This window comes from Phoenix dactylifera, chromosome 15 (genome assembly GCF_051530095.1).
Source record: "Phoenix dactylifera cultivar Ajwa chromosome 15, Ajwa_hap1_PhDact_Kaust_v1.1, whole genome shotgun sequence".
Lineage (NCBI taxonomy): Eukaryota > Viridiplantae > Streptophyta > Magnoliopsida > Arecales > Arecaceae > Phoenix > Phoenix dactylifera.
In genome coordinates, this window is record NC_143204.1 from 20,335,701 (window position 1) to 20,359,820 (window position 24,120).

The 24,120-nt window shown below is 38.8% G+C and overlaps 2 protein-coding genes across 2 annotated transcripts; one reads left to right on the top strand and one right to left on the bottom strand.

The window, feature by feature from the left end:
* The first annotated feature begins 2,147 nt into the window (after positions 1 to 2,147).
* On the top strand, positions 2,148 to 11,847 carry LOC103707938 (5'-adenylylsulfate reductase-like 3). Its single transcript, XM_008792663.5, has 4 exons — positions 2,148 to 2,801; positions 10,332 to 10,519; positions 10,601 to 10,725; positions 11,178 to 11,847. The coding sequence occupies exons 1-4, from the start codon at positions 2,622 to 2,624 to the stop codon at positions 11,630 to 11,632; spliced, it is 948 nt and encodes a 315-aa protein (XP_008790885.3). The 5' UTR covers positions 2,148 to 2,621; the 3' UTR covers positions 11,633 to 11,847.
* A 2,364-nt stretch (positions 11,848 to 14,211) lies between these two features.
* On the bottom strand, positions 14,212 to 19,055 carry LOC103707937 (uncharacterized). Its single transcript, XM_008792662.6, has 2 exons — positions 18,115 to 19,055; positions 14,212 to 14,779 (listed from the first exon to the last, which is right to left on the bottom strand). The coding sequence occupies exons 1-2, from the start codon at positions 18,950 to 18,952 to the stop codon at positions 14,436 to 14,438; spliced, it is 1,182 nt and encodes a 393-aa protein (XP_008790884.2). The 5' UTR covers positions 18,953 to 19,055; the 3' UTR covers positions 14,212 to 14,435.
* Between the last annotated feature and the right edge of the window lie 5,065 nt (positions 19,056 to 24,120).

Consider the following 24,120-nt stretch of genomic DNA (forward strand, 5'->3'; position numbering starts at 1 on the left):
TTTTAACAGAAGCCTTTTGTGTTTATCAGTAGTTTTTAGAGTTGTGCATCTGATTGTCTTCATTTTCTGATAATCCAAGTTTAGGCTTGTAGTGGCCGGGCCTTTCTTCATTGTCCAAAGGCAGGGCTTGAACTTATGGTAGGCTGGGACAAGAGCGGCCAATTAGCAGGCCTAATTGGGCCATATGTCCTAGAGGACAGGCGTCATTTTTATTTATTTATTTATTTTGTTAGAAAAATAGGAGGGGGGAAGGACGAACCTACCTGCATAGCAATCCTCACTCGATCCTCCTTCTAATAGAAAATGTTCGATGCGGGTTGTAAGTTTTTGCGTGTCCTTTCCGACCCGTGGATTGTTCCACGTGTGAGTATGTTACCCCAGTGCCATTTTGGTACTGGCGGATCAGGTGGCGACTTCACCGGGCAAATCAAGTAGAGAGGTATTTGGTCTCTACATTTAATCGATGCCCGCGCATTTTAAATCTGGGTCACTGCGGTAAAATTTTAGCCCCGTTTTAGCCGGGCTACCAGCTTCTTTTGAAGCATGAAAACTGCCGCGTCTCCCCGCTCTGCTCTTTGCTCTGCTCGCGTATCCATCGTTGGCAGGCGGCGAGCCCCCTATTAGAAGGATGTCGTCCACGTACAGTACGAGAAATACGACAGCGCTCCCACTAACCTTTTTGTAAACACACGGTTCCTCTTCATTTTTGATGAAATCAAACGTTTTGATTGCATCATCGAAACGAGTGTTCCAACTCCGAGATGCTTGCTTCACTCTCTATCAAATATCCTTCGTCTTTTTACCAAGGAACAAAAAGGTAAAAAGAGAAAAACCTTTTTCACATGGGTTGAACCATTATCTAATCCTTCCGTGGAAGGAACCATGATTTTTCAAATATGAATAATGCTATCAATACAGCTGCAAATGCTTTGCATGTGTGTGTGTGTGTGTTTGTGTGTGTATGGCTCGGCCACTTTGATGCCTTTAAATGGAAAATAAAATACTTGGATTACTTTCAAATTTTTATTTATAAAAATAAAAAATTATTTTTATTTTATTTTAAATTTGAAAAATATAAAAATATTTGATATAGCTAATTTTTTAAATATAAATATGATAATGGTGATCGGGATGATAATGGTGATGCCAGACCTCTAGGGTGATCGTAATGATAGTGGCGGTGGAAGCATCTATGATAGGGTGGCGACAGTAATAACAAATATAATAAAAGTAATAGAGTGTAATGATAGTAATGCTATGGTGGTGGCAATGGTAATGATGGTGGCAATAGTAATGGTGGTAGTGAGATAGTGGATGATAGATGCGGCATTGGTGGTGATGATAGAAGATACTATTTTTTTGATTTTAAAATAATATATTTTTTAAATTTTTTAAATAATAATAATAAAATTTAAAATATAAAAATTAAAATATTAGTACCAAAATTTCTATAATTTTATTTTTAAAATAAAATAGAAAATAAAAATGATACCAAATCTACATATAAACCCTCACCATCATTTTGCCATCAGTCTTCTGCTATTGATGGTCCGTTTTTTTTTTTTTTTTTGGTGAACTGGCTTTTCATTATACTCATTGGTGACTGTGAGAGAGCCCAGAGCAATCACAAGGCAAAATAAGACCTAATGCCTACGGTACATGATCTAAAATACCCAAAATACATACCAAGAATGATGGGCCGTTTTTTTTTTTTTTTGCTAAAGAAAAGGGGTAGGGGGAGGAAGGGACAAGCCCATCCCCGCGTAGCAGTCCCCACTGGGCCCCCGCCCCGCCAGGAGAATGTTCGATGCGGGCAGAAATGGCCGTGTGTTGGGCACCCCGACCGGTTTTACTCATACCCTCCCCACCCGTGGGCCCGGCTCAGCTACTCCTCTGAGCTCTGGCTCGAGTCCCACATGTGAGTACGTCACACCCGGCACCACCCCGGCTACTAGCGGTTCAAGAGCGGTCCTAAACCACAAATCCAAGCAGTGGCAAAAGTAGTGAGCTCCGGTCCATAATTTAATCGTCGCCGCAGCGATTTGAACTTGGGACCTTGTGGTTAGAATTGCTGCCCAATACCGCTAGGCTACCACCTTGGTGGCAATGATGGGCCGTTTTACTGGTGTCTCTTTTCTAAGTGCGTTGAGAGACCCCTCCATCTTTTCCCAAACGCGTCTTCGCTATCACCGCGTTGGCAGCTCCTTCCTCCAAATCCAGAACTTTCACCTCCAGCTTCATCCAAGCCCGCGTCTCCCCTCTGGTCTTCTCTGTCAGCTGCCCTTTTTTCTTCTGGTCTTCTCTTCTGCTTTAAGGGGGAAAAAAACGGAGAAAGAAAAGTTAGTAAGAGAAAGCCAAGAAGAGAGGGAAAAATAGAAAAGAAAAAAAGAGAGCTCCCGACGCTCAACTGCGCGAGGCCCGCCCGGTCCAAATAAAGTCCGTTGTATCTTGATCTGTTTCATCAACTCCATCTTGATTTGTTTCGTAGTTGTAAAACGATTTTGTGATAATTTTTTTTTGTTAGCTATCTTGCGCCTCCTCCCCCTCGATCTAGGGTTTCGATTGCCCCCCATTTCTTTCTCTCTTCTCTCTCTCGATTTCTCCGCTGGTTGTCTTCTAACATGGCTTGGAAGGCGGCGGCTGCGTCGGCGTTGTTGGTTCTTTTTCTGACCGTCGTCGGGCCGGCAGCCGCCACGGTCTGCCCTAGGGTTTCCGCGGGCGAGTCGATCTTGGGGCGTCCGGACGCGTGCTCACATCTGGATGCTCCGGTGCTCGGTGGCGAACTGATCGGCGTCGTCGAGGTGAGTACCTACCGTTGCTAGGGTTTTCTTTATTGTGGTTTTCTAGGCTAGAGAATCTTTTGAGGTGTCGTATGGTTGCTGTAACAAAATATTTTCCCCCACCAAAATTTGTTCTTTTTGAATTATTTTTTTTTGGTATAGAAACAAAATTTTTGCATAAAATCCGGCCTTTTCTTTTGCTTTTTTTGTTTACTGCTACATTTGGATGAAGGCCGAAGAGAAACGAAGGAGTAGGGATTTGTTGTGTAAACATGTATCTAATACATGACTGCTATGCACTTATGAGGAAACAGTATCTTTTGATCAGTAAATTATTATACAATATCAAGCTTTGGTTTTTCCTTTGAGGAAAAGTGTTCTTTTTGAGCAGTTAGGAATTTTGAGATATCATCTCCTGACATGGTACGTATTATTATTATGGTAAGAAGGGTTTGCTCGTGATAGCAAAGTTGATGTGCGACATTAGCCAGCAAGCAACTCATTTGTTGGATACACAAAATAGGAGCTTCTCTTGTGTGTAGGAGATTGGTTAGAGATATCAGTTCTGGCAAAAAAGAAGGTCATGGAGGGTGTTATCATATTGTTATGGTCGTTTGTGGGGAGGAGGATGTTGAATTGGTTATCAATGCATCTATAACCAAAGGATTTTTGGTGGATTCTTTTATCCATGTTCTTTTTATGGTGCATGACTTGAGTTTCAAAATGCCTTAAAAGGTCATATTGAAGAATGGGCTCAGGATTTTGGGAAAAGAACATTCATGCTTATACTATAGAATTTTGGTAAATTGGTGGTGAAGAGACTATGTAGAACAAATTGTTTTGTTTTGATTTTTTCAGTATTTATAGAATATTTGAGTCTGTCAATTTGGACAAGATGTTGCTTGGAGAGATTCATCGTGAAATCCTAATTTTCATCGTGCATGCAAACACTTATCATGCTGCACTTTCATGCCAATTTATAATTATTATTCTTGAGGGGGCTGCCTGTGACTTAAAAGATAAGTACCTTATGGTAAGGCAGCTTTGTTATGTCATATTTTAGTTGGTGGATGAATGTGGCAATTTCCTTTACCTCTACATCTTGCCATTCCAAGTTTCCAAATCTTGGGTCTCACAATTACACACTAGGACAGGATCTTAATTTTTTCTTAAAAATATTAACTATTAACGGAAGTTGGTTCCACTACTTGCAATCCTCTCTTAATTGAGATGCCATATATAGTCCTTTTAATTCCATTGCCACCTCTTTTTGTGCTTGGCTAGGGACACATATGGGGTTAGAGAGTGCATTCTAATGCTACTTGAACATGTGACATGGATGTTAGGTATCCAAGTTTCTAGAAGAATCTGACACTAGGATCTTCTAAAATGTGACCATGAGGATAGGTGCATCTTTAAAAATATGTATTTATGTATGATGAATGGGGAGCTAGATCTATGCTTCTTATGTTCATCAAGCTTGGTAGAGTGGTTGCTAATTGTTATGTTAGACCTGATATATTTTATATAGAAGTGCCAAAAGAAAATATATAATCATGATGCCATCATGATTTGATGGTATGAAGTGTCAAAGAGTGTCATAAATTCCCAAGTGTTCAAGCGTCCAACGTGTCAGAAAACTCTAAAATTTGGAGTGTCCAACTTAACAATATTTGATTCTCGTCTCCTTATCTGATTTGGGTTTTTTTTTTAATAATTTGAGACCATGGCCCTGAGTCTGGCCATAAAACCTTCTGAGGTTATATATAGTAAGGCATTTAAATTGCCTTAGTATATTGTTTATTGATGTCATTAGCTCTTTTTCCTGGTGGATTTACTTGTTGCCTTTCATTTGTTGTTCGTAAATGATTTGATATGGTTAAACATTCAATGCTGTCAAAGTTTCAGCTAACTGATTTGGACTCACTCTGATGAAGTGGTAATTAGGATTTTTTGGACTTGCTAAAATTTGCATTTGCATTTATAAGTTTATGTTCTGAATTTTGTTTCCATGAAAAGGCAGCACAATCATTTAATGAACTGAAGGAGTGAATGGATAAAGACTTAGCGAAATAATCATTCTTTGACAATTTTGAATGTGCCATAGTAGTGTGTGAACTGGAGTGGTGAAAACAATTTATTTTTTGGCATGATCTGGTATGGTAGAATACCATATTTTATTCCTCTTGATTATGAAGAGAATGGGCAGACTGATGGAGAAGTAACTCAAATGCCATGAGGATGTGTAATGAAGACTTGATGACGCACCTATAAGGGGACCTTTTTCAGTCTATGTTTATCATTTTAGGAAGAGGAGAAGAAGATGCTAGGGATATGAATGAAAGTTGTGAGAATGGATTGAAAAAGCTCACAATATCTCTCTCACTAGCACAAATGAAGACTCAATTAAAAGTTGTGAGAATGGATTGAAAGTTGTGAGAAGAAGTTATGAGCTCGACACAAGATGTGCGCAATGATATGTACCATTCAATATTACTATTAGGCACATACCTTAGCATGTCATAGCAGTACTCTGTCATATTATTAGTTAAGAGATGGGAACTTGATTGTTATCTCATTTTGTTAGGTGGTTATTATTTTCCTTTTACATGCATCTCAGTACATTTAACTTTTTTTTTAATGTAGAAAATGATTTTAGTCCATGTTTGCTATCGGTATGGATTTCTTTACAAATGTATAAGCGTTATATCTAGAACTTGTTTATCAACAAGGGAATTGCTTTTATTATAGGGCATAAAGATGCTAGATTTTTCTAGAAAGGTAAGAGTCTCATATGAACACTTGAGGCATGTTTACCAGTCACAGTAGACTAATCAAAGTTCATGCGAATTGAGTTTTCTCAGAGTAGCTGAGTATTCTTTGGCATATCTTTAGTTATGATGTGCATCTTTCCATGCAGTTTCATGAGCTAGTTACCAGCTGCTATTAGTTCTTGCTGGCTTTTATTGGTAAGGCTATAACTAGTCAATTATGTTGTTTTGGAGGATTTTGACCAGCTCACATTAACCAGTTTGTATTGGCACTTCCTGACTGAATTGGCTTGTGAACTAGTTGTACCAGGTCAGTCGAGTGCGTAAGTCGGAAAGTCAGATGTTTAGAATGAGTTTTGGAGTATCTGAGTTTCTCTTTTCATTTCAACATCCAAAGAGAGAGAAGGAAAAGGGATTCTTATGGAACACAATTAGTTTTTCTTTACTAAAAAAAAGGCTCTTATGTCTAGGAAATAAATAAGCATAAGCACAATGGCAACAAACCTGTAGTAATTGTCAAGGTTGGTACATAAATTAGTTCATTAACTATAATTCAGCTTTTTCCAGACATGTTGTTCTAGTTGTTTTTAATTTTTCTTTTTAAAATATGTTTTTGCTTTGATTATTTTAACTTAATTCTTTAGTTCAGTTAGTCCCTAGTTGACATGAGCATGTTGTGCAATATGTGATCATTGTACTGGTAGCTATTTTCTTGTACAAAATACTGTACTCTTTTTTTTTTCTCGTGTCTGTGTGTGCACATGCACATCTGGGTGGGGGGCGTTTTTCGCCTAGGGTGGGGGGACAGAAATATTATACATTGCATTAGTTGCTTGTGAATAGACATACACACAATTTGTGATGATTTCATTCAAGAGATGTTTTGTGTAAGTTATGCTGCATTTTGAAGGTAGTGTCGGAGGGGCATTATTGTACATGCAAACATAATGTTGAAATGGTAAGCCTTGTAATCTTGAATCTTGACATAGACCACATATGGTTTATACTTTTGAAGAGTGTAGCCCTATGATGGTAGATTCTTGTTTAGGATTCCTGGATTATTCACTAGAAGTTCAGTTATTGGACCTCTTCACATGTTTATCTAGGGATTTCGGATTGATGTGCTCTCAAAATGGAAGTCAATACTTGAATTGTTATCATGCCTTTTCTGGATTCTTCTGAACCATGTGTCTTACCAATATTGGAATCTGATACCTGCTTCAGGCTTTTCAACCAACTATTGACTGTTATTGCATATGTTTGCTTTTCTATCTTCTTCATGTGAGATCAGTAGTTAAATTACATAGCCATGAGACAAATTCTTAAATGTGTACCATTCAAATGTCTTGAATGTGTGGACTTTTGCAATGAAGTGGGCATTGCAGTGTTGGTGGTAAAATTAGACCTGATAAGTCATGTAAATTGGACTGAAAATTCCTAGTCTGCATTGATAAATTTGGAGCAAAGATTGATGAAGTACTCAATGAGGGAATACATTCTTATGGTGCTTCCCAATGGGATCTCCATTCATGTTTCAGATTTGCAGTTTGCATTCTTCCCGTTCCTTTTTATTGCTATGTATTGAGGACATGATCAATGAAATAATTGAAAGGGTTCGTTAACATCTTCAAGATCATTGGACAAGAAATTTGTCTTTCAAATCCAACATGCACGTGACATGGTCCTCTTATGACAATCTTGTTTTCATGAGTTTGTGTATTTAAGACTCATGATGTTCAGTTTTGAGAAATGGTGAATGTTATAAAAGTTACAAACGTCTTTCCTGGGGTTTGAGTAGAGGAGATTAGTCAGTTATCAGGGTATATTAGCACATGGAATATATAGATGGATCAGTTTGTTACCTTCCTTTCTGTGTGGGGTTTTCTCTAAATGAATGTTAGATAGGGTGGCTCGGAGTCTGTTTTCTATCAAAAAACTACATAGCAATCATATGTTTACAAGTTCAAACATAGTTTAGGCAACTTAGCAGAGTCTTGCTCATTTGTAGATAGGGGAATGTTGATAATGTCTATGCATCTCTTTGACTGAAGGATGTTTTCTTGTGGTTTCTTTCGAAAATCCCTCAAAAAGTGATGTCCTAGGTTTAGAAACAATGTCTAGGGACATTTTAATTTTTTTGAAATATTAAATCTCATCTGGTGACAATGATAAGGTTCTTGCTGATGACCTTAAAAATAGCTAGGAATTTAACCTTGCCACTTTGACCATTTTGTGATTCTCCAGCAATAGGGGTGTGCATGGTTTGGGTCAAATCGGTTTAGGGGTATTTTTGAAACTGAACCAACCTAAATCGTTTTTCTAAAACCAAAAATGAAGCCAAACCGACTTTATACAGAAACTGGTTCAAACCAACTCAAAAAATTCGGTTTGGTTTGGTTCGAATTGGTTTGTTCGGTCAGCTACAACCACATCTTTGCCTCCTCGAAAATGGAGCTTCCTCTGTAGCGAGATGGCGGTGGGGATGAAGGGAGGTGGGGGGAACAAAGAAAGGATGCCATACTCAAACATCTATTACCAATAAAAATTGGATCTTTGCAAATAAATGCCATACTCATACAAAATAAAAAGAGGATGTAAGAAATGCCCAATAGAGAACAAAGAGAAAACGTGGATCCAATCATACTTTAAGAACAACATTTCCATCAAAACAATAGTTGAATCTCCAATCAAGGTTTCAAAGGAAATGACTCGATATTCACCTTATAAGCAAGAAAGCCAGCCTCTGTTGCAACTGCCCGAAAGCCAGATCCAACCGAACAGCTTCCTCGCACTCCTTCACGGCCTCAACCAATCTCTTTAGCCCCATGAGCATCATCGCCTATGGAAATCGCCTGGTCATAGAGCCTCAAAGCATCTGTAAAATGACCCCTTTCATATTGCTTGTTCCCCACCCCCTTCACCTTCGGATCCATGCTCGCCATCACCCTCCTTACTGCTGGATCTCTAGCATTCCCCACCAACAACTCTCAGCCTGGTATCTTCCCCAAGCTAGTGCCACTCATTTGGCATGCACTAGATTGTGGGATTAAGAGAGAGGTGAGAGCAGAACTGATTCACGTAGGTGCAAACCAAGCTAGCTCATTTTTCCTTTACAAGATCTTGGCTCTTCGGAATGGTTGGAGAGAGCTCCACCTCCTCTTGGTTGCGCAGGGCCCAAGGGTGATGGACTACTTCCTGAAAGAGCATTTCGTTCAGTTGGTGGTAGGATGTAAAAGATTTGTTGATGTTTGATCAGATGGATAGGATGTAAAAGGGTTGAATGGCATTGTTTCAATTTAGTCTCACATCAACTGCTCACATGAGAGTTCCCCACCTTTAAAGAAAATCCTCACCAGCAGCAGCAAGGTGAACCAAGGCTTGTGGGTTTCGGTGCAACCGGTGCATTGGGCAGGCTTACCTATTCCTAGTTGGGTTGATATAGTATATATACGGGTCAGTTCGGTTTGAGCCGAATTTTTCGAAACTTGAACTGAAACTGAATCGATTTTTTCAGTTCTAAGTGATTTCAAACCAAGACAAGATAGAATGTGGAAAAACCTGATCCAAACCGAACCGAAATAATCAATTCGGATCGGTTTCGCAGTTTGCTCAGTTTTCTTGCACACCCCTATCCAGAAGGATTGTTTATCTTCTTGCATTTTCTTCTATTAGGACAGTCTGAAAAAGATCCTTCAACTTACTGTTGTACCCTTTGCATTACTGCAAACACTACTTGTTGATCACTAGCCTTTTTTTTGTTGTAAGACATCTCTTTAGGAATTTGGGCCACCCATAATGGGTCCAGAAGACCCATATTTTAATGGTAAAAAAATTTTGTATGCTTGCTTGAGGCAAGGTCAAGAGTAATGACCTCTAGAAAGCTTTAGCTTTTATCAAGTTTGTGTGACCTCTGGAAAATGTTCAGGACTCATTTGGTTTGCGGAAAAATTTTTCCCTCATTAGAATGCTTTTCTTGGGAAGTTGATGCATGGATATATGATACCTGGAAAAGTGATTTGTGTATGTCCTTAATAAAGGGAAAGACCTTATCCCTCTATTTAAAAGCTTAAGAGCATTTTTGGAAAAAATATCCTAATTTTCAGCTGGTGGGAATTAGACTTTTTCATATCCCATAAGGGTTTTTCATTCCATGAAATGTGAGAATTTTATTCCCATGGGAAAACTATTTTTCTGTCTCTCTTCTTTGAAAACTCCAACCAAATATGATGCAATTTTTTATTTTTTCATTAGCCACACTTTCCCCCCTCCACTTCCAGCGAACCAAATGAGTCCTTGCAGTTTTTCTTGTTAATGCAGAATATAGATTGACACTGTTCTTTATAAGTGATTTCTTGCTCATTAAAGTAAAAAAGAGTGATATCTTGTTTTGTTGGTTGGTATATACTCTATAGTTTGCCTCAGACTATCACAGTTTGCTGCTTCTTTTTAAAGGGCTAATGCTGTTTTGGGTCACCGTTTAACGTATGGACTGCTGTGTTGCAGTATCCCTGCATTCCTTTTTTGCTACTTGGCTCTTTTTATGGATTTTGGTTGGTGGTTGATTAGGGTGCCTGTAGTTTTTTATTTTGACTTTATAACTGTTCAAGTCTCTGTTGATTAAATGCTGTGAGTCCATTGGGTCCTCATTGTATCTTCTTTAGTTCCTTGCTCCATTGCACATTTTTATATTTAAAATAAAACATTCTGACAATTGCAGTTTTCTTTTTATGCTTCATAGAACTCTGATGCTCTTCCATGGGTGACTTTTTTCTCTTTTTAGGGAGGTGAGGCTGTATTGCTGAGGGCACTGAATCTAGTGTACAGGAACAAGGAGGACTATGTGGCCGTGCTCTTTTATGCTTCATGGTGCCCTTTCTCTAAAATTTTGCGACCAAATTTCCAGGTTTTATCTTCCTTGTTTCCGACGATTCGTCATTTTGCATTTGAAGAATCTGTCATCAGGCCAAGGTATGTTGAAATTTTATTCATCATTTAGTTTTCACCATTGCTTGTGGGTCCATTTTAATGTCTAAAATTTATAAATTGCAGCATACTCTCTAGGTATGGTGTTCATGGTTTCCCTACTCTTTTTCTCTTAAATTCTACAATGCGAGTGCGATATCACGGATCACGAACAATCAATTCCCTTGTTGCTTTCCACAATGGTGTTACAGGTGAGTCGGCTCGCAGACTTTAGGTCATAATTGCAATTTACTTCATCCTTCTGCAGAGGAATTGCTTTGCCTCCCTCAGGATGTTCCTGAAATGGCTGTGAACCAGGGCTTTTGGGGAAACAGCAAGGGCAAAATTGGCAACCTAGCCCCAAAGGCACCAACAACTGGGTTTAAACCTATTTTGGGGAGCTTCTTGTGAAAACATAGCAGCACTCTTCTGTAAAATATCCGCATAATCTGTTTCACCACTACAGTCCATGGCTCTAGTTATCATGAAACATCATGATGGGTTCTTTAGGTTAACATGGATTCATATTAACTGAACTGCTTGCATGTGGGTCCTTGATTTGCATTCATTTGCAGTGTATCTGCGATTTTCATCTGTTTGTGTAACATTTGTTTGATATGGCTGCACCATGGACATGTGATAATTTTATTTTAATCTCATATAGGTGCTAATCCTGCATCACTTTATCCAATACACTTGGAGAAAACTGTGGACCCATCAAATGATACTGAACTCAAGGAAGGCAATGAACAAGAAAATTGCCCGTTCTCATGGGCAAGGTCACCAGAGAAACTGCTTCAACAGGATACATATCTGGCACTGGCCAGCACCTTTGTGATATTGAGATTGCTGTATGTCCTCCTTCCAAAACTAAATGCTTGTGTCAAGCGGGCTTGGGGGAGGCATATGTGGTACGCGAGCTTGACTGGCCTGCAAGATCGCTTGCTGGCTTATCTTGAGCAAGCTAAACAAGGTTTCAACAGATTGAATCCATGCAAAAGAGGCAATTTGCAGGTAGGAGCAATGAATGCAAGAGCATGGGCTTCCAAGTCCCTGGCATCAGTCTCCATTGGCGAGCCGAGCTCTGGAAGATCACACTCTGTAGGCAATAGGAGATAAGGATGATACTAGGTAACCTTTTCAACATCCTCTGTATAGTAGATGGGATATACTAAACAGAGATCAAGCTTGTTTTCATTTTAAATTTTGATGGGTTGTGGCAATTCTCACGACAGCCTATCCGTAGGTAGGAGCTCATTTAAAATTTCAACCGTTACCTTTTTTGTAAGATAATTTTATTTACTTAATGAGATTGAAGATATATCCCTTCTGTATTGCTGTAGTTGTAGCTAGTTGCTGCTCCACCTTGATACGAACATAACCAGTCCTCGGTATGTTCCCATGTCACATACTTACAATAAAGTCATGTAGCCTATTAGTCGCAGAAGATCGTGATTCAGATGATTACTTATGCAATCCTTTGCGATGCACCATGGAAGTGGGGGATGGTGCATGTATGCCATTGGCACAAGCACAGGTTTGCAAAAGAAGTTTCTCTTTAAGAAACGAACTTTGAATGTGATTAGTTGAATTGCGTAGGCGACAGCAGTATTGCTTGCAACTATTGTGAATCCGTCAGCCTGTTGTTAGACTTCGGGTCATCCAAGTTACTGAACCTTATCATTTGGTAATGTTAATCGTGCTGTGGATAACTTACCAAAGCAGAAGAGAGAGACTCTTCATTCCCCAAGCAAGAATTCTGTTTCTTATATGGAGCCTGAAAATTGTTGTTTAGTAGATGGGAGACGCAGCGTTACCTTTAGAAATGGATTTTCATGATGGATTTATCTTCGAGACTCCATGATAAACAAAGGAATTTTTGTGAGTCAAATTATTGAACAAGCTACCTTGGTTGAGAAGGATGTTGGCACGGGTTTTGGACCATGAAATAATTATTCTAATCCTTTTTTTTTTTCTCTCTCATCATCAAATCCCTTCAGTTTTGCTGTTAATTATTCTTTAACGTGCACTTTTACATGCACGAGTTGCGTGCGTGCACACATAACGCGAACACCCATATGGAGTGTATGCGCATGTGTGTGTGTGTATATGCATATACGGGTGCATGGATTTCTAGGTACAAAGAGAGAGACTGCTCTTCTTCGAGTATCATTGAAGCCCAATCATTTTACCATCAAAATGATGGATGTTTTATGAGGTTCTGCATCATTAATCCTAACTTGCAGATTCCAAAAATACTCGAAAAAGGAAAAAAAAAATCAAAGGTTATAATCTATATATTAAGTGGTCTAAAAATAATAATTTTTCATTTTATACTAATATAATGTTTTGATTTGATGTATGGTTTGAAAGAACTAAAACCAAATTTTGCTCATCTAGATTATAAGTTGTATAACTCAAAGTGAATAGCTAGAATTTAAAATTTATATGTATCTTCATCCATATGAATATAATAATATTATTGTTATCCATATTGTACCTAGTTGATGCATCAATGAATGGTGTCTAAAACATTTCATTTTAAAATGTTGAAAATATTGAATATCATAATGAACAATGTGGATTGTCAATTAATACATTCATCATAGTTTTTCATAGACATGATCAAGGTTCGCTGTTTCGGTACCAGACCCCCTACTGGTGCTACATTGGTATGAAATTTTTTTTTAACGTGCCGAATATCGATACGCCACTCATATTAATATCGCTACTAAATTGGTATGGTACGGTACGCTCCGTAGCATTCAGTTCGGACCGGTACGGCATACTATGAACAGGATCAAAACTTCAATTCTTGTACTGTGTTTGTGCATGCACAAACGATGGAACTTAGAAGAGTATGAAACGAAGTCATTGTGTGAGCTGAGAAAGTCTGAACTTAAGCCAACTAGTGGAGTCCCATATCCTGAGCTGGAAATAGTGTCCTTCAAGTCATTTACTTTGTGTTGGTTCAATGCACTACATTTCATAAAATTTGGATTGTATTATCTATGCTGTAAATGACGATTGAAAGTAAAACTTTTTCTGCATAGCATAAGACTGAATATCTATTACACTATCCAATGACATTCAAAAACTATTACAACCCTATGGCTGAAGATTCTTCAGAACCATACAGCTTACATTGTTTTATATCAGATCCGTTGAGATTTTACTTTTCCTGTATCCTCTGATCCTCTCTTTTGGGCAGATGGCTCCTTTTCATGAAGAAACAGAAGGTTAATGCAAAGATGTCAGAGATTGTGTAAGCTCTTCAAAAGGGGAGGCACCAGGGGGCTTCACCTGTAGCTAAGTCATGCACCAAGGAGGTGCCCCTTTCAAAGACTCTAATTCTTTTGACCGAAAAACTATCAGCAAAGCTTAAACGAAAAGGATTGATGTTATCAGAAAATACTGTTTTTCCCACTTCCACCTCATTCAAATATACGAAATTGAAGAAGGCCTCCGCTGGCAGGAAGAGAATCACCATAAAGAATTCTGAACTACAAGAAAGCTAGATGCCTGGATTAGCAAGAGATCTAGCGAGTTATACAGTCATGCCAAGTGGTGGTGACGACCGATTTGACACGGTATCCAGAATCCCAGATCAAATACAGTAGTGAAAAGGTCTTTGTAAAAATGTTCAGCTAAGCAGGTGTTTTTTGGTGTCATCTCACCAGAACGAATAAGTCTCTAGATGAATAAAAATCTACTTGACCCATAAAAAATAGAAATGGTTTTGTTACATTATATAATAAATGGTATATGTGATTGTAGAGCAGTATGCTTCTGGAATATTGAGGCATCTAACAGAAGCTAAACTCCATCATCCCATATAGATGGGTGAGTTTGAAATCCTGGAGTGACTCCATGAGAAAAAAATGTGTGTGTCCTATTGGAACATAAAATAATATAATATCCATCATTTCAGGAGAAGCTTCCTAGATTCTGAGTACCATCGGATGTAACATGACTCCAGATTTGGCCAGTCGGAGTCGGGGCAGGACATGAAGTGATGGAGCCAGAGTGCCATGACTTCCTCCTGCTGTTCCCAGCCTAACTTCTTGATCATCTCCTCCAGCACCATCACCATCTCCGCTCTTTCCCCGCTGCTCATTATGGGAGTGTCTGTGCCATTGCTGGCGTGGCAGAGCAATGGCAGCCATGAAGTCAACATCGCCATCTGACAGTTGGCTACGGATCCATCTTCGTCTTCTCCTTTCCATTCTTCCATTTCTTTAGACTTGGCATGCTTGAATAAGAATGCTGCAGGAAAAAATTCTTTCATTCAGCATAAAGTCTTGTCCAAGTTATATTCAAAAATGTCATTTTTGACAAGGTACTAATAATGTTAAAACCGTAATAGTTCGATAAATGAGATGCTTGTTCTTGCTTTATGAAAATGAACTCATAAGACTCGAAACTGCTGCGAAGGGGATTATCTATTTCAGCAAACCTTTAGATTCTTTCAATATAACAGCTATTTGTCCATATCATTACATGTGGCTACTACTCTCCAACTGGTGAATGCCAAAGAAATGTATCTTGTGGTAGATTAAAAAAGTACAAGAAGAATATTCAAGTTCTTGTAAATGGTTTCATTTAGAAATGTCAAAACATATGCAAAAAATGCAAATTTTGTTGGTTTGCGGCAATTAAGAACTGGGGAAAGCAAGAATGTTCTTAAGAAGCCTAGATAAAATCCCTCCAGAACCGCAACAGATTTACAAGCAAGAGCAATGCATAGGGATGAGGTTTAATCTCATCATTTGAGAAGATTGTGTTTATAATATGCATAATTGATTCCAATAATGTAGCCTCTCGATGATCTTGAAAACTCAGCTGAGAACTTAGTGAAAGACTACTTTCAATTATCTTAGCAACCTTAGAAAGGGAGATCCTACATCTCTTGAACTCTTCAGAACTGCAAAGCATTTATGTCGATGCCTATTGCACCAGTTCAAAGGAAGAACACTGTTGTAATTTCTTGTATGCATGTATATATCTATGTGTTTATCGATCGATGCATGCACTATATGTCTGTGTCTGCAAGTGTCATATCTTTTCCAATCAAGTTCAGAGAACATCTTTTGTAAAAATTTGAATATGTGGTTCTCTACTATAAAGATATCTCTAGTAATTTGAACACAGAGGACTTTAGAACTAGAAATATGAGCTACTAAGAATGGCCAACAAGATAATGCTATCCATGGTAGTTTGACAGCTCTAGAACACCTTCTCACATCCATTTCCAGAGTTGTCTGTGATGCAAAGTAGGTGACAGAGAATCTGGGCAGTGCACAGAACTGCAATGGGTGGTAGAACCCTTTAGTGAGATCACAAGAGAGCTTCATATTACATATTATATATTGTACCCATTGTAAATCAATAAGCAAAGCAAGATCAAGGCAGTGGATAAAAATGATGTCAGCAGGATGACCTTTTTTTGGTAGAAATGGAGTGTGGATGGGTATGACCTTTTTCCTTAGAATGCAATATCAAGCTTCTAGATTAACCACCCAATATCTGAAAAGAACATATGCTGCAAGCATTACTTTTAATGCATATGTTCCATACCGTACCGAACTAAACGGTATCGAACGTATTGTACCGTACCGGTTCGGTATCGGTACCGATGGTGTACTGATACTCGGTACGCAAAAAAAACAGCGTACCGTACTGTACTGATACTATGCTAGTGTGGCACTGATACGGAGTCCAGTACCGGCGAACCTTGATTAATACATATTGGAACAAACTGAAAAGGGTTTTTGATGTCATTTAGGTAAAATATATGGTGATAGAGCTTAAGGGCAAGGACGGAGTCAAGCCAGTACTAAAGCAGGAAGGGTTGCTCTAATTTAGTCTCTATAATATGGTTACAAGTTGATGTTGTCATGTTTTCGGTAATTGATTGCAATTTACATGCCATTTTCAAGTTTGGAGTATACCTCTCGCGTCTTAGAAAATTCTTATTGTGAATATCATAAGTGTATGAATGCTTTCTTGTTTTAGTATATATTATGCTACTATTTCAAAGAAAGGCAATGAGTGCTTGGCCTTCCAAGTGAAAGGCCTCGCCTAAGGGATTTGAAACGTTTCTAAATTGAAAATTGAGGACTCTAATGCAACTTGTTACCCTCTGTGTTCAGATTTCAAAATGATTTGATATTTTGTACCAGTTGAAAGGCTGGAGCGATGTTAAGCATAATAGTTGGCCATTATTTTTAGATAGCCTTCCAATCCGCACTCAAATATTATCATCATTCTAGCCTTCTCCTGACCTGGTGGGATTGGCTTACAGCACAATTCTACTAATGAGAGAGGACCATTGATCAGTGCATAACATGATGACTCTTTGAAAGTTGGTAATAAAATCTAATAAAGGCAACTTTAAGCAAGAGATGAACCTGCAGTTCGAGGGCTCTCACCCATTCTCTCCGCTCTCTCCGCCTGCTCAAGCAAGCTCCACTCTCTCTCTCTCTCTCTCTCTCTCTCTCTCTCTCTCTCTCTCGGTTCCTATGCCCGTTGCGAAGCCTCCTCCCTTTTCTCTCGCCAAAACCGGATGCCCTCCCGATCCGGATACCAATCGCGAAGCCTTAAGACTGCTTCGAGCCTTCCCCATTGTTGGACATCTCCCTGTCATCGCAAAGCCCTCGCAACGCTCTTCGACTCTCACGTAAGTTCGGAAGCCTCGGCCTCTCTCCTCTCTCTCCCTCCCTATTTCGAGAATGAGATGGTACCGACCCGTACCGTATTGGTCACCGATCAGGCACGACCGATTAAAGTGGCTTGGTAAGTACTACAAAATCTAGCGGCACCAACTGAATCCAGCTGGAATGATTTTCACCCCGAGTTCATGAAAACAGTGCGCTGTATTGCTACAGACAGCAAGCCGGCTGTCAAAAGCGTCAATTCAACGTCATAACGCTACGTGGCATCCAACAATTAAATAGTTGGACTATCTCAAGTTAACACTACAACATTGGATCCTTAAACGTTCGGATCGTCCCCTCGTGAGTTCGGTTGAGCTAGACCCAGCTCGCGTCCGAGTCGCGTGGCCGAAATCGAGCGGAGGATTAAAATTAGGATTTTTTTGCATGAATACCCTTCTAAAAATTTAAATTTATGTGAATGCCCTCTTTAATTTATATTTATTTTTGTACCCTCATAAAATATTATTTTTCACAAATGCATCTAATATAACGGTTTTTCTAACACCATTAATAAAAATCATATTTATTTTAATTACAAATAAAATAAAATTTTAAAATTATTTCTTTGTCCTCCATCGTGATCAGTTTATAAATGTTTTTTTTTATACATCTATCTATTAAAAGTATTTTAGTCATTTTAATTTGAAACTATTAATTTTTTATCGACGTTAGATGGTGTAGGTACATATGCAAAAATAAGGATAATAAAAATAGGTAGAATAGCAAAACAAATGTGTTATCACAAATATCAATTGGGAGAGTATTTATGCAAAATTCGACATTTAGGAAGGTATTCATGCAAAAAATAAAAATCCTTAAAATTATATAGAAATATAAAATTATATAATTAATGAAAAGGGGCAAGAAAAAGACAAGGGGGCTGACCGGAGACGCGGACGAAGGCCACCTGAAGCCGGGGCTCGGCGGAGAGTGCGAGGCGGCCGAGCCTCGCCGCTGCCCCCCACCGCGCCACTGCCTCCGCTGCCGCCCCGCTCTGCGCCATCTTCTGAGCCAGCCACAGCGACTCTGCCGCCAGCTTCTCCGCCGACCCGGCCCTGCCGACGCCCGCCACCTCCCACTCCTCCGGCACCGACGCTGCCTCGGCAAACCGCCTCATCCCGGACTTGACCGCCCCGAATATCACGTCCAGCGACCGATCCGCTGGGGATGCTGCGGAGACTGCGGCGGCAGTGGCGGCCTCGAGGAGACGGAGGGTGCGGCGGAAGGCGGCGGAGAGGGCGTCGTGGTTGAGCTCGTCGAGGCCGGCGCCGGCGCCGAGGCGGAGGTTGTCGTCGAGGAACCGCTCGGCGAGGGAGCGGACAAGATCGTACTTGCGGGAGGCGACGGGGACGCGGGCGACGAGGGAGAGGACGTGAGCGAGGGCGCGGGCGGGGGCGCTCGTGCCTTCTGTGGCGGCGTCGGCGGCGGGGGAGGAGGAATATAGGTGGGAGACGGCGGGGGAGAGGGGGAGAAGGAGGAGGGAGAGGAGTACGTGGAGGGAGAGGAGGAGGAAGCGGCGGAGGAGGTGGAGGAAGCGACCGCCAGGGAGGAAGAGGAGGGGGGAGGGCGGCGGCAGGGCGACGGAGGGGGTGGCGATTTTGGAGGAGAGAAGGCCGGTGGTGATCGCCGTTACGGTTTCCATGGAGGTGGCGGTGGCGCCTTTGAATTTCTCCTCTCCGCGGTCCATCAGGGGAAAGAGAGAAGCAGAGGAAGGGACGCGCATCTTAATGGATATCTTTCGCCTCCAGAATGAGGTTTGCTCCGGTCTCCACACAGACTCGAAGCAAAAGGCACCGAAAAGGATTTGATTTTGCCCCGAAGGCCAAAGGACGGGTAACAATGTCCGAAATATATTTACTAAAATTTCTGAACCAGATCTACTACTATAATGTCCGAAATATATCTACTACTTGCATACAATCCATGCGATATACCGAGTATTTTTTTTTTATTTTTTGGTTATGTTTGAAATATAATATAGCATAAAAATGCTATGTTTGGAATTACAAAAACTTTTATGAGAAAATTGATGTGCAAAGTTGATTTTAAAAAAAATATTTAATAAAAAATTATGCAAAATGATAACTGTTATTAACAATGTGTTATAGGAGATTCATATATCTAAAATATATTTTTTTATCAAGAGGAAGGAATTCTGTGTGTGCATGCGGGTATGCGATATACCAATTTTTCTTTTTTAGTTATTTTGGAAATATAATATAAAAGATTCATATATCAAAAATATTTTTTTTACTATCAAGAATAGAGAACCATATTAACTAAGAAATCTACTTACTAAATAAAGAATCATATTAATAATTATTAATGTGGTCCAAAATAAAGAATCATATTAAATAAAAATTCTACTTATGGTCCAAAATAACGAATTATACTAATAATATTATCAATATGGGCATCTACATGAGCTTAGCATAATTTGAGCTTCCATTTTAGTTATACACTAACATATAGCCCGTATGACATATTTTTCTTATTTGAGCCTTCATTTTAGTTATATACTAGTATATAACACACGCTATATGTGGGATATACTTTTTCTCATTTTTTCAACCGTATGTGAGATGTGATATAATAGTATAATACATTATAATAAATAGAAGGCTTCACTAACTAAATTTCTATTATATATTAAGCAATAAACTTTAATAATTATCGAGTATAAATTCTTGTCATTAATACTAATGTCATTAATATAGCATTCACCTGGTGAATGCAGAACTCCATCCAAACCGAGTCTCCCTGCAAAAATTTCCATCATTGATATTAGCCATTGACAATACTTGGACTATGGTTCTTTACTCCTTTTTCCAACTATTTTAAAATATAATATAATAATATAACAAATCATAATAAATAAAAAGCTTTAATAGCTAAATTTCTATTGCATAATGAACTTTAGTAATAACCAGCCATATTAATATCAGTATCATTAACACCGGAGTTCATGTAGCAAATGAAAAGCTTTGCATAAGCTGAGCCTTTATTTTAGATATATATTATAGAGAAGTGTATTCTAAACTCAAATTTGTTCCAACTTAATCATACTACATACAAGAATATGAAATTAATTTTAACGAATCTAAACAAACCGAGTCTCAAACTAGAACTAATAATTAACTTGATATATAGTGCATGAGTACTGCTCCTAATCACCAACAATATGCATACACATTTTAACTAGTCATATTTAAAATCTCTCCTCTTTTCTCTCTTGAAACTTATGTAGAAATGCTCCTCGCCTTTCCTCACCACATCTTTGCCCATGCCCCAACATCAACTTTGCTCCTCTCTCTCTCTCTCTCTCTCACTCACTCACTCACTCACTCACTCACAGAGTCACAGACACACACACACACATACATGTACAGTTTCGACGCACATGGATAGTTTCTAATAACTTGTCTATCATCTAGGTTGTTCAGACTTGGCTAAGTTAAAGATCAGTATTATTTTCTTATATACAAATATGCACCTTTTGTATTATATATTTAATGAATACAAAATAAATAATTAGGCTACATATAAATAGGTACTCTAGGGTGCTAAAATGGACTCGGTCCAAAAATCTAATCTAATTTGATTGGATCCTCATTGTGCTAGTTTGAAAATAGGTCTTCTAATTAAAATTTATGGGTCAACTTTTTTTGATTGGAAAACATACTAGCTGCAAATTAGAGCTTTCACATCATCCAAATCATAATATAAAGTAAAAATTTTGAAAAAAAGTAGTTGGTATTTTTATATTAATTGTTTGGGTTATGTTTGGCACCAATATTAGTTTTATATTTTTAAAGCCTGAAAAAAAATGTCACATCTTTTTCCTAATTTCTAAAATATTTTCTTAATTAATAATGACTACTGTTTTTTATTTGTGTAACAAGAAACAAAAAGATGGGAGAGAATGTAAGGGGAGGATGAGAAGAAGGGAAATAGCAAGGGGAGAAGAAGAAGATTATGCACTATGAAATCCAAGCACATATGCTTCCCACACAAGATTATCCCCTTCACATGAGTTTCACTTATGTGTTAAGCGCACTAGAAAAGCAAAGTTGGATAACCAATCTAGACATTGTTATCATAGAGATTTGGTGTGGGAGCCATTTAGCATGGACTCATAGTCCAAAGCTTAAGTTATTGGGAAGAGGACTGGCTAGACTAATAAACCCATGTGACATTTATTTTATTAGTCAATGTGAGACTATGACCATTTTTCTCACCCAGTCTCATGATGGCCTCATCATTATTGGTTTCTAGTTGAGAGAGGAAGACCCATCAATGGCCTGGATCATACTTGACTCTACTGGATCCTCCTTGATCATGGTATCCTCTAGTGAGGAGCCCACATGACTAATAAAGATTGTGATGCATAATGATTTTGGCTTTAATATCACTTGTTACAGACTCGCAATTCGGAAACTTAAGCTATTAGGAGGGCCATTTCAGGTTGATAAACCAATGTAACACTTTTTTCGTCAGTCAATGTGGGACTATGACACACCGTAGTTGGTATTAGCGATTCGCACCGAAAATTGGGAGGGTCCTATTGGCGGGCCCCTTTGTATTCATGTGTGAGAATCTTGGCTCCCTCAACCTCTTTAGCAATGATTGTCGGGGACTTAATCTTAGCCTTTTCGCTCCACTACCACCATATTCGTGCATTCCATCTTAAGAGAGTAACAGTGCTCATTGGCTTGTGTTTGGTGACCCAAATGGGATCACTAAGATGATTTTAGATCATTGGTGATCCTTATCCTGAGATAATATGATCCTGATAATCTAAGATCATTGTGTTTAGTTTGCTATGTTACAAAAATTAAAAAAATTTAGATATCCACAAGTAACCTGTTCGGTGTTCCATAGAAATCCAAAATTATTAATCATATAATACCAAAACTATCCCTGATATATTTTATAAAAATATATTTACTAATCATATAAATATATATTATAATAAAATATTGATATATTTATTAATATATTTCATAAGATAAATTTATTAGTCCTATAAAGATATATTAATTATTATTATACTTAATATTTTTTTATACTTATAATATATTATATTTTAATACTAATATTTATTTTGATTAGAAAAATAAGGTAAATAAAACTAATATATTAAATTTCCTACTAATAAATTTATACCTCAAAATTTAGCCCAAGATCACTGCCTTAGGATGATCTTCAATTTCCGACTTCAAGTACGGATATTCCATCATAGGGTCGATGGTGATTTGAGAAGTAAAGGTGATTTAAGATCATTGCCATATATAATCATCATGGTGCAATCAAATATGGTGATCTCATCACCTAAACCCACATTATCCTTAATCTTAGGATGATCACCCCATACCAAACACCTTCCAAAAGTTGTTGCGGCTACGACCAGAGGAAAAAGGTAAAGAGGATGAAGATGCATGGTAACCAATAGCACCACCTGTTCCGGTTCTCGTCCATCAGGAGGACATATGTAGGCCTCCGATTATACCTTCAAACGTGTTTTTGTTAGTCTAATCCAACATGCGGGCCAAGCTCGCTGCGCAGCCCTTTTCACAAGGAACGTGTTGTATCTATCATGTGAAAGAAAGATTCCCCTTTCTTCATGAGAATCCACCGTTGGATCATCCATTGCTTGCTTCGAGATCAATGATGGAGTTTGGAGTGTTTCGAGATCCATGCAGTGCGATCCAACAGCGGATTCATGCGAAGGAACGGAATCCTTCTTTCATGCGAAAGATGCAACCCATGTCCTCTTTCACACTAAAGAAACAAATCTTTTGTTGTAGAAAACAGGGCAAGGAACCTCCCTACCCCGCCCCCCCCTCTCTCTCTCTCTCCTCTCCTCTCTTTATTTCATCGCAAGTCGGTGCCATTTTGTCTTCTCCCTTCCTTCTGTGATTATTTTTCTTTGCCTCCTGGAAGCCTTCCTTTGGGCGGAGGCCTTCCTTTTTTATTAGCATTTGGATTCCTTTCTTGCATTCGCTGGAAAGGAGAGCAGAGAGATGGGAGAGATCGGAGCGGAGATAGGGAAGAGGTAACGACTCGAGCGTAAAAAAAAGTTTGAGGAGTATTTTGGTTTATAATTTCAACCTAGGATCACTGCTCTGGGGTGATCTTGGATTCTTGAATCTTGACCTCAAGGACGGATATCCCATTACCGGGTTGGGCGGTGATTTGAGGAGCGGAGATGATTTAGAATCACCGTCATATAGAATCACTGTGGTGCAACCAAATGTGGTGATCTCATCACCTCCACTTCTATCATCCTTGATCCTAGGCCGATCACCCCATATCAAACGCCCCCTAAATTCCATGTCATGATCTCAAACTACATGCAGTGTTAGAGAAACATGAATCTCTCATGTGCTAACAATCTGAGTCATGATTTTAAGCGTCTAAATATAGATGCATCATGGTATCATTCTATTTCATTTTTTATTAAATAAGCCCTCTACTCCGTGCCGTAACAGCTCAGACATCGACAACCTAAATCTTTGCTATCAGGACACTTATCTAAATCCAAAGGAACCGTCACATAATTCTAAACCCAATGGACACAAAGATAAACCTAAAGGAATGACCATATAGACCACATGCAAAGATTCCAAGTTATCACAGCCTTCATAATAATCTTCTGATGGTGAAGTTTCTCATTGGAACTGGCAAATCTACTCTATGGTGGGGTAGACTGAGTGAGACATGTTTGAATTCCACATCAATAGAAAAATGATGGAGTAATAACTAATATATAAAACATGCCATCAGTATCTTGATTGTTATTATTATTTATATAATCCATCTCCTAACAATGCCTCGGCATAACCTTGCAGTCAATATCTCAATGTTGGCCACTCAGTGCAATCACTGCTG

Excerpts from the sequence above, each read along its gene's own strand:
- LOC103707938 (XM_008792663.5), top strand. The coding sequence starts at position 2,622 with ATGGCTTGGAAGGCGGCGGCTGCGTCGGCGTTGTTGGTTCTTTTTCTG. Across the intron at positions 2,802-10,331 it reads AACTGATCGGCGTCGTCGAG|GGAGGTGAGGCTGTATTGCT; the intron begins GTGAGTACCTAC and ends TTCTCTTTTTAG. Across the intron at positions 10,520-10,600 it reads GAATCTGTCATCAGGCCAAG|CATACTCTCTAGGTATGGTG; the intron begins GTATGTTGAAAT and ends TATAAATTGCAG.
- LOC103707937 (XM_008792662.6), bottom strand. The coding sequence starts at position 18,952 with ATGCGCGTCCCTTCCTCTGCTTCTCTCTTTCCCCTGATGGACCGCGGA. Across the intron at positions 14,780-18,114 it reads GGCCTTCGTCCGCGTCTCCG|CATTCTTATTCAAGCATGCC; the intron begins GTCAGCCCCCTT and ends TTTTTCCTGCAG.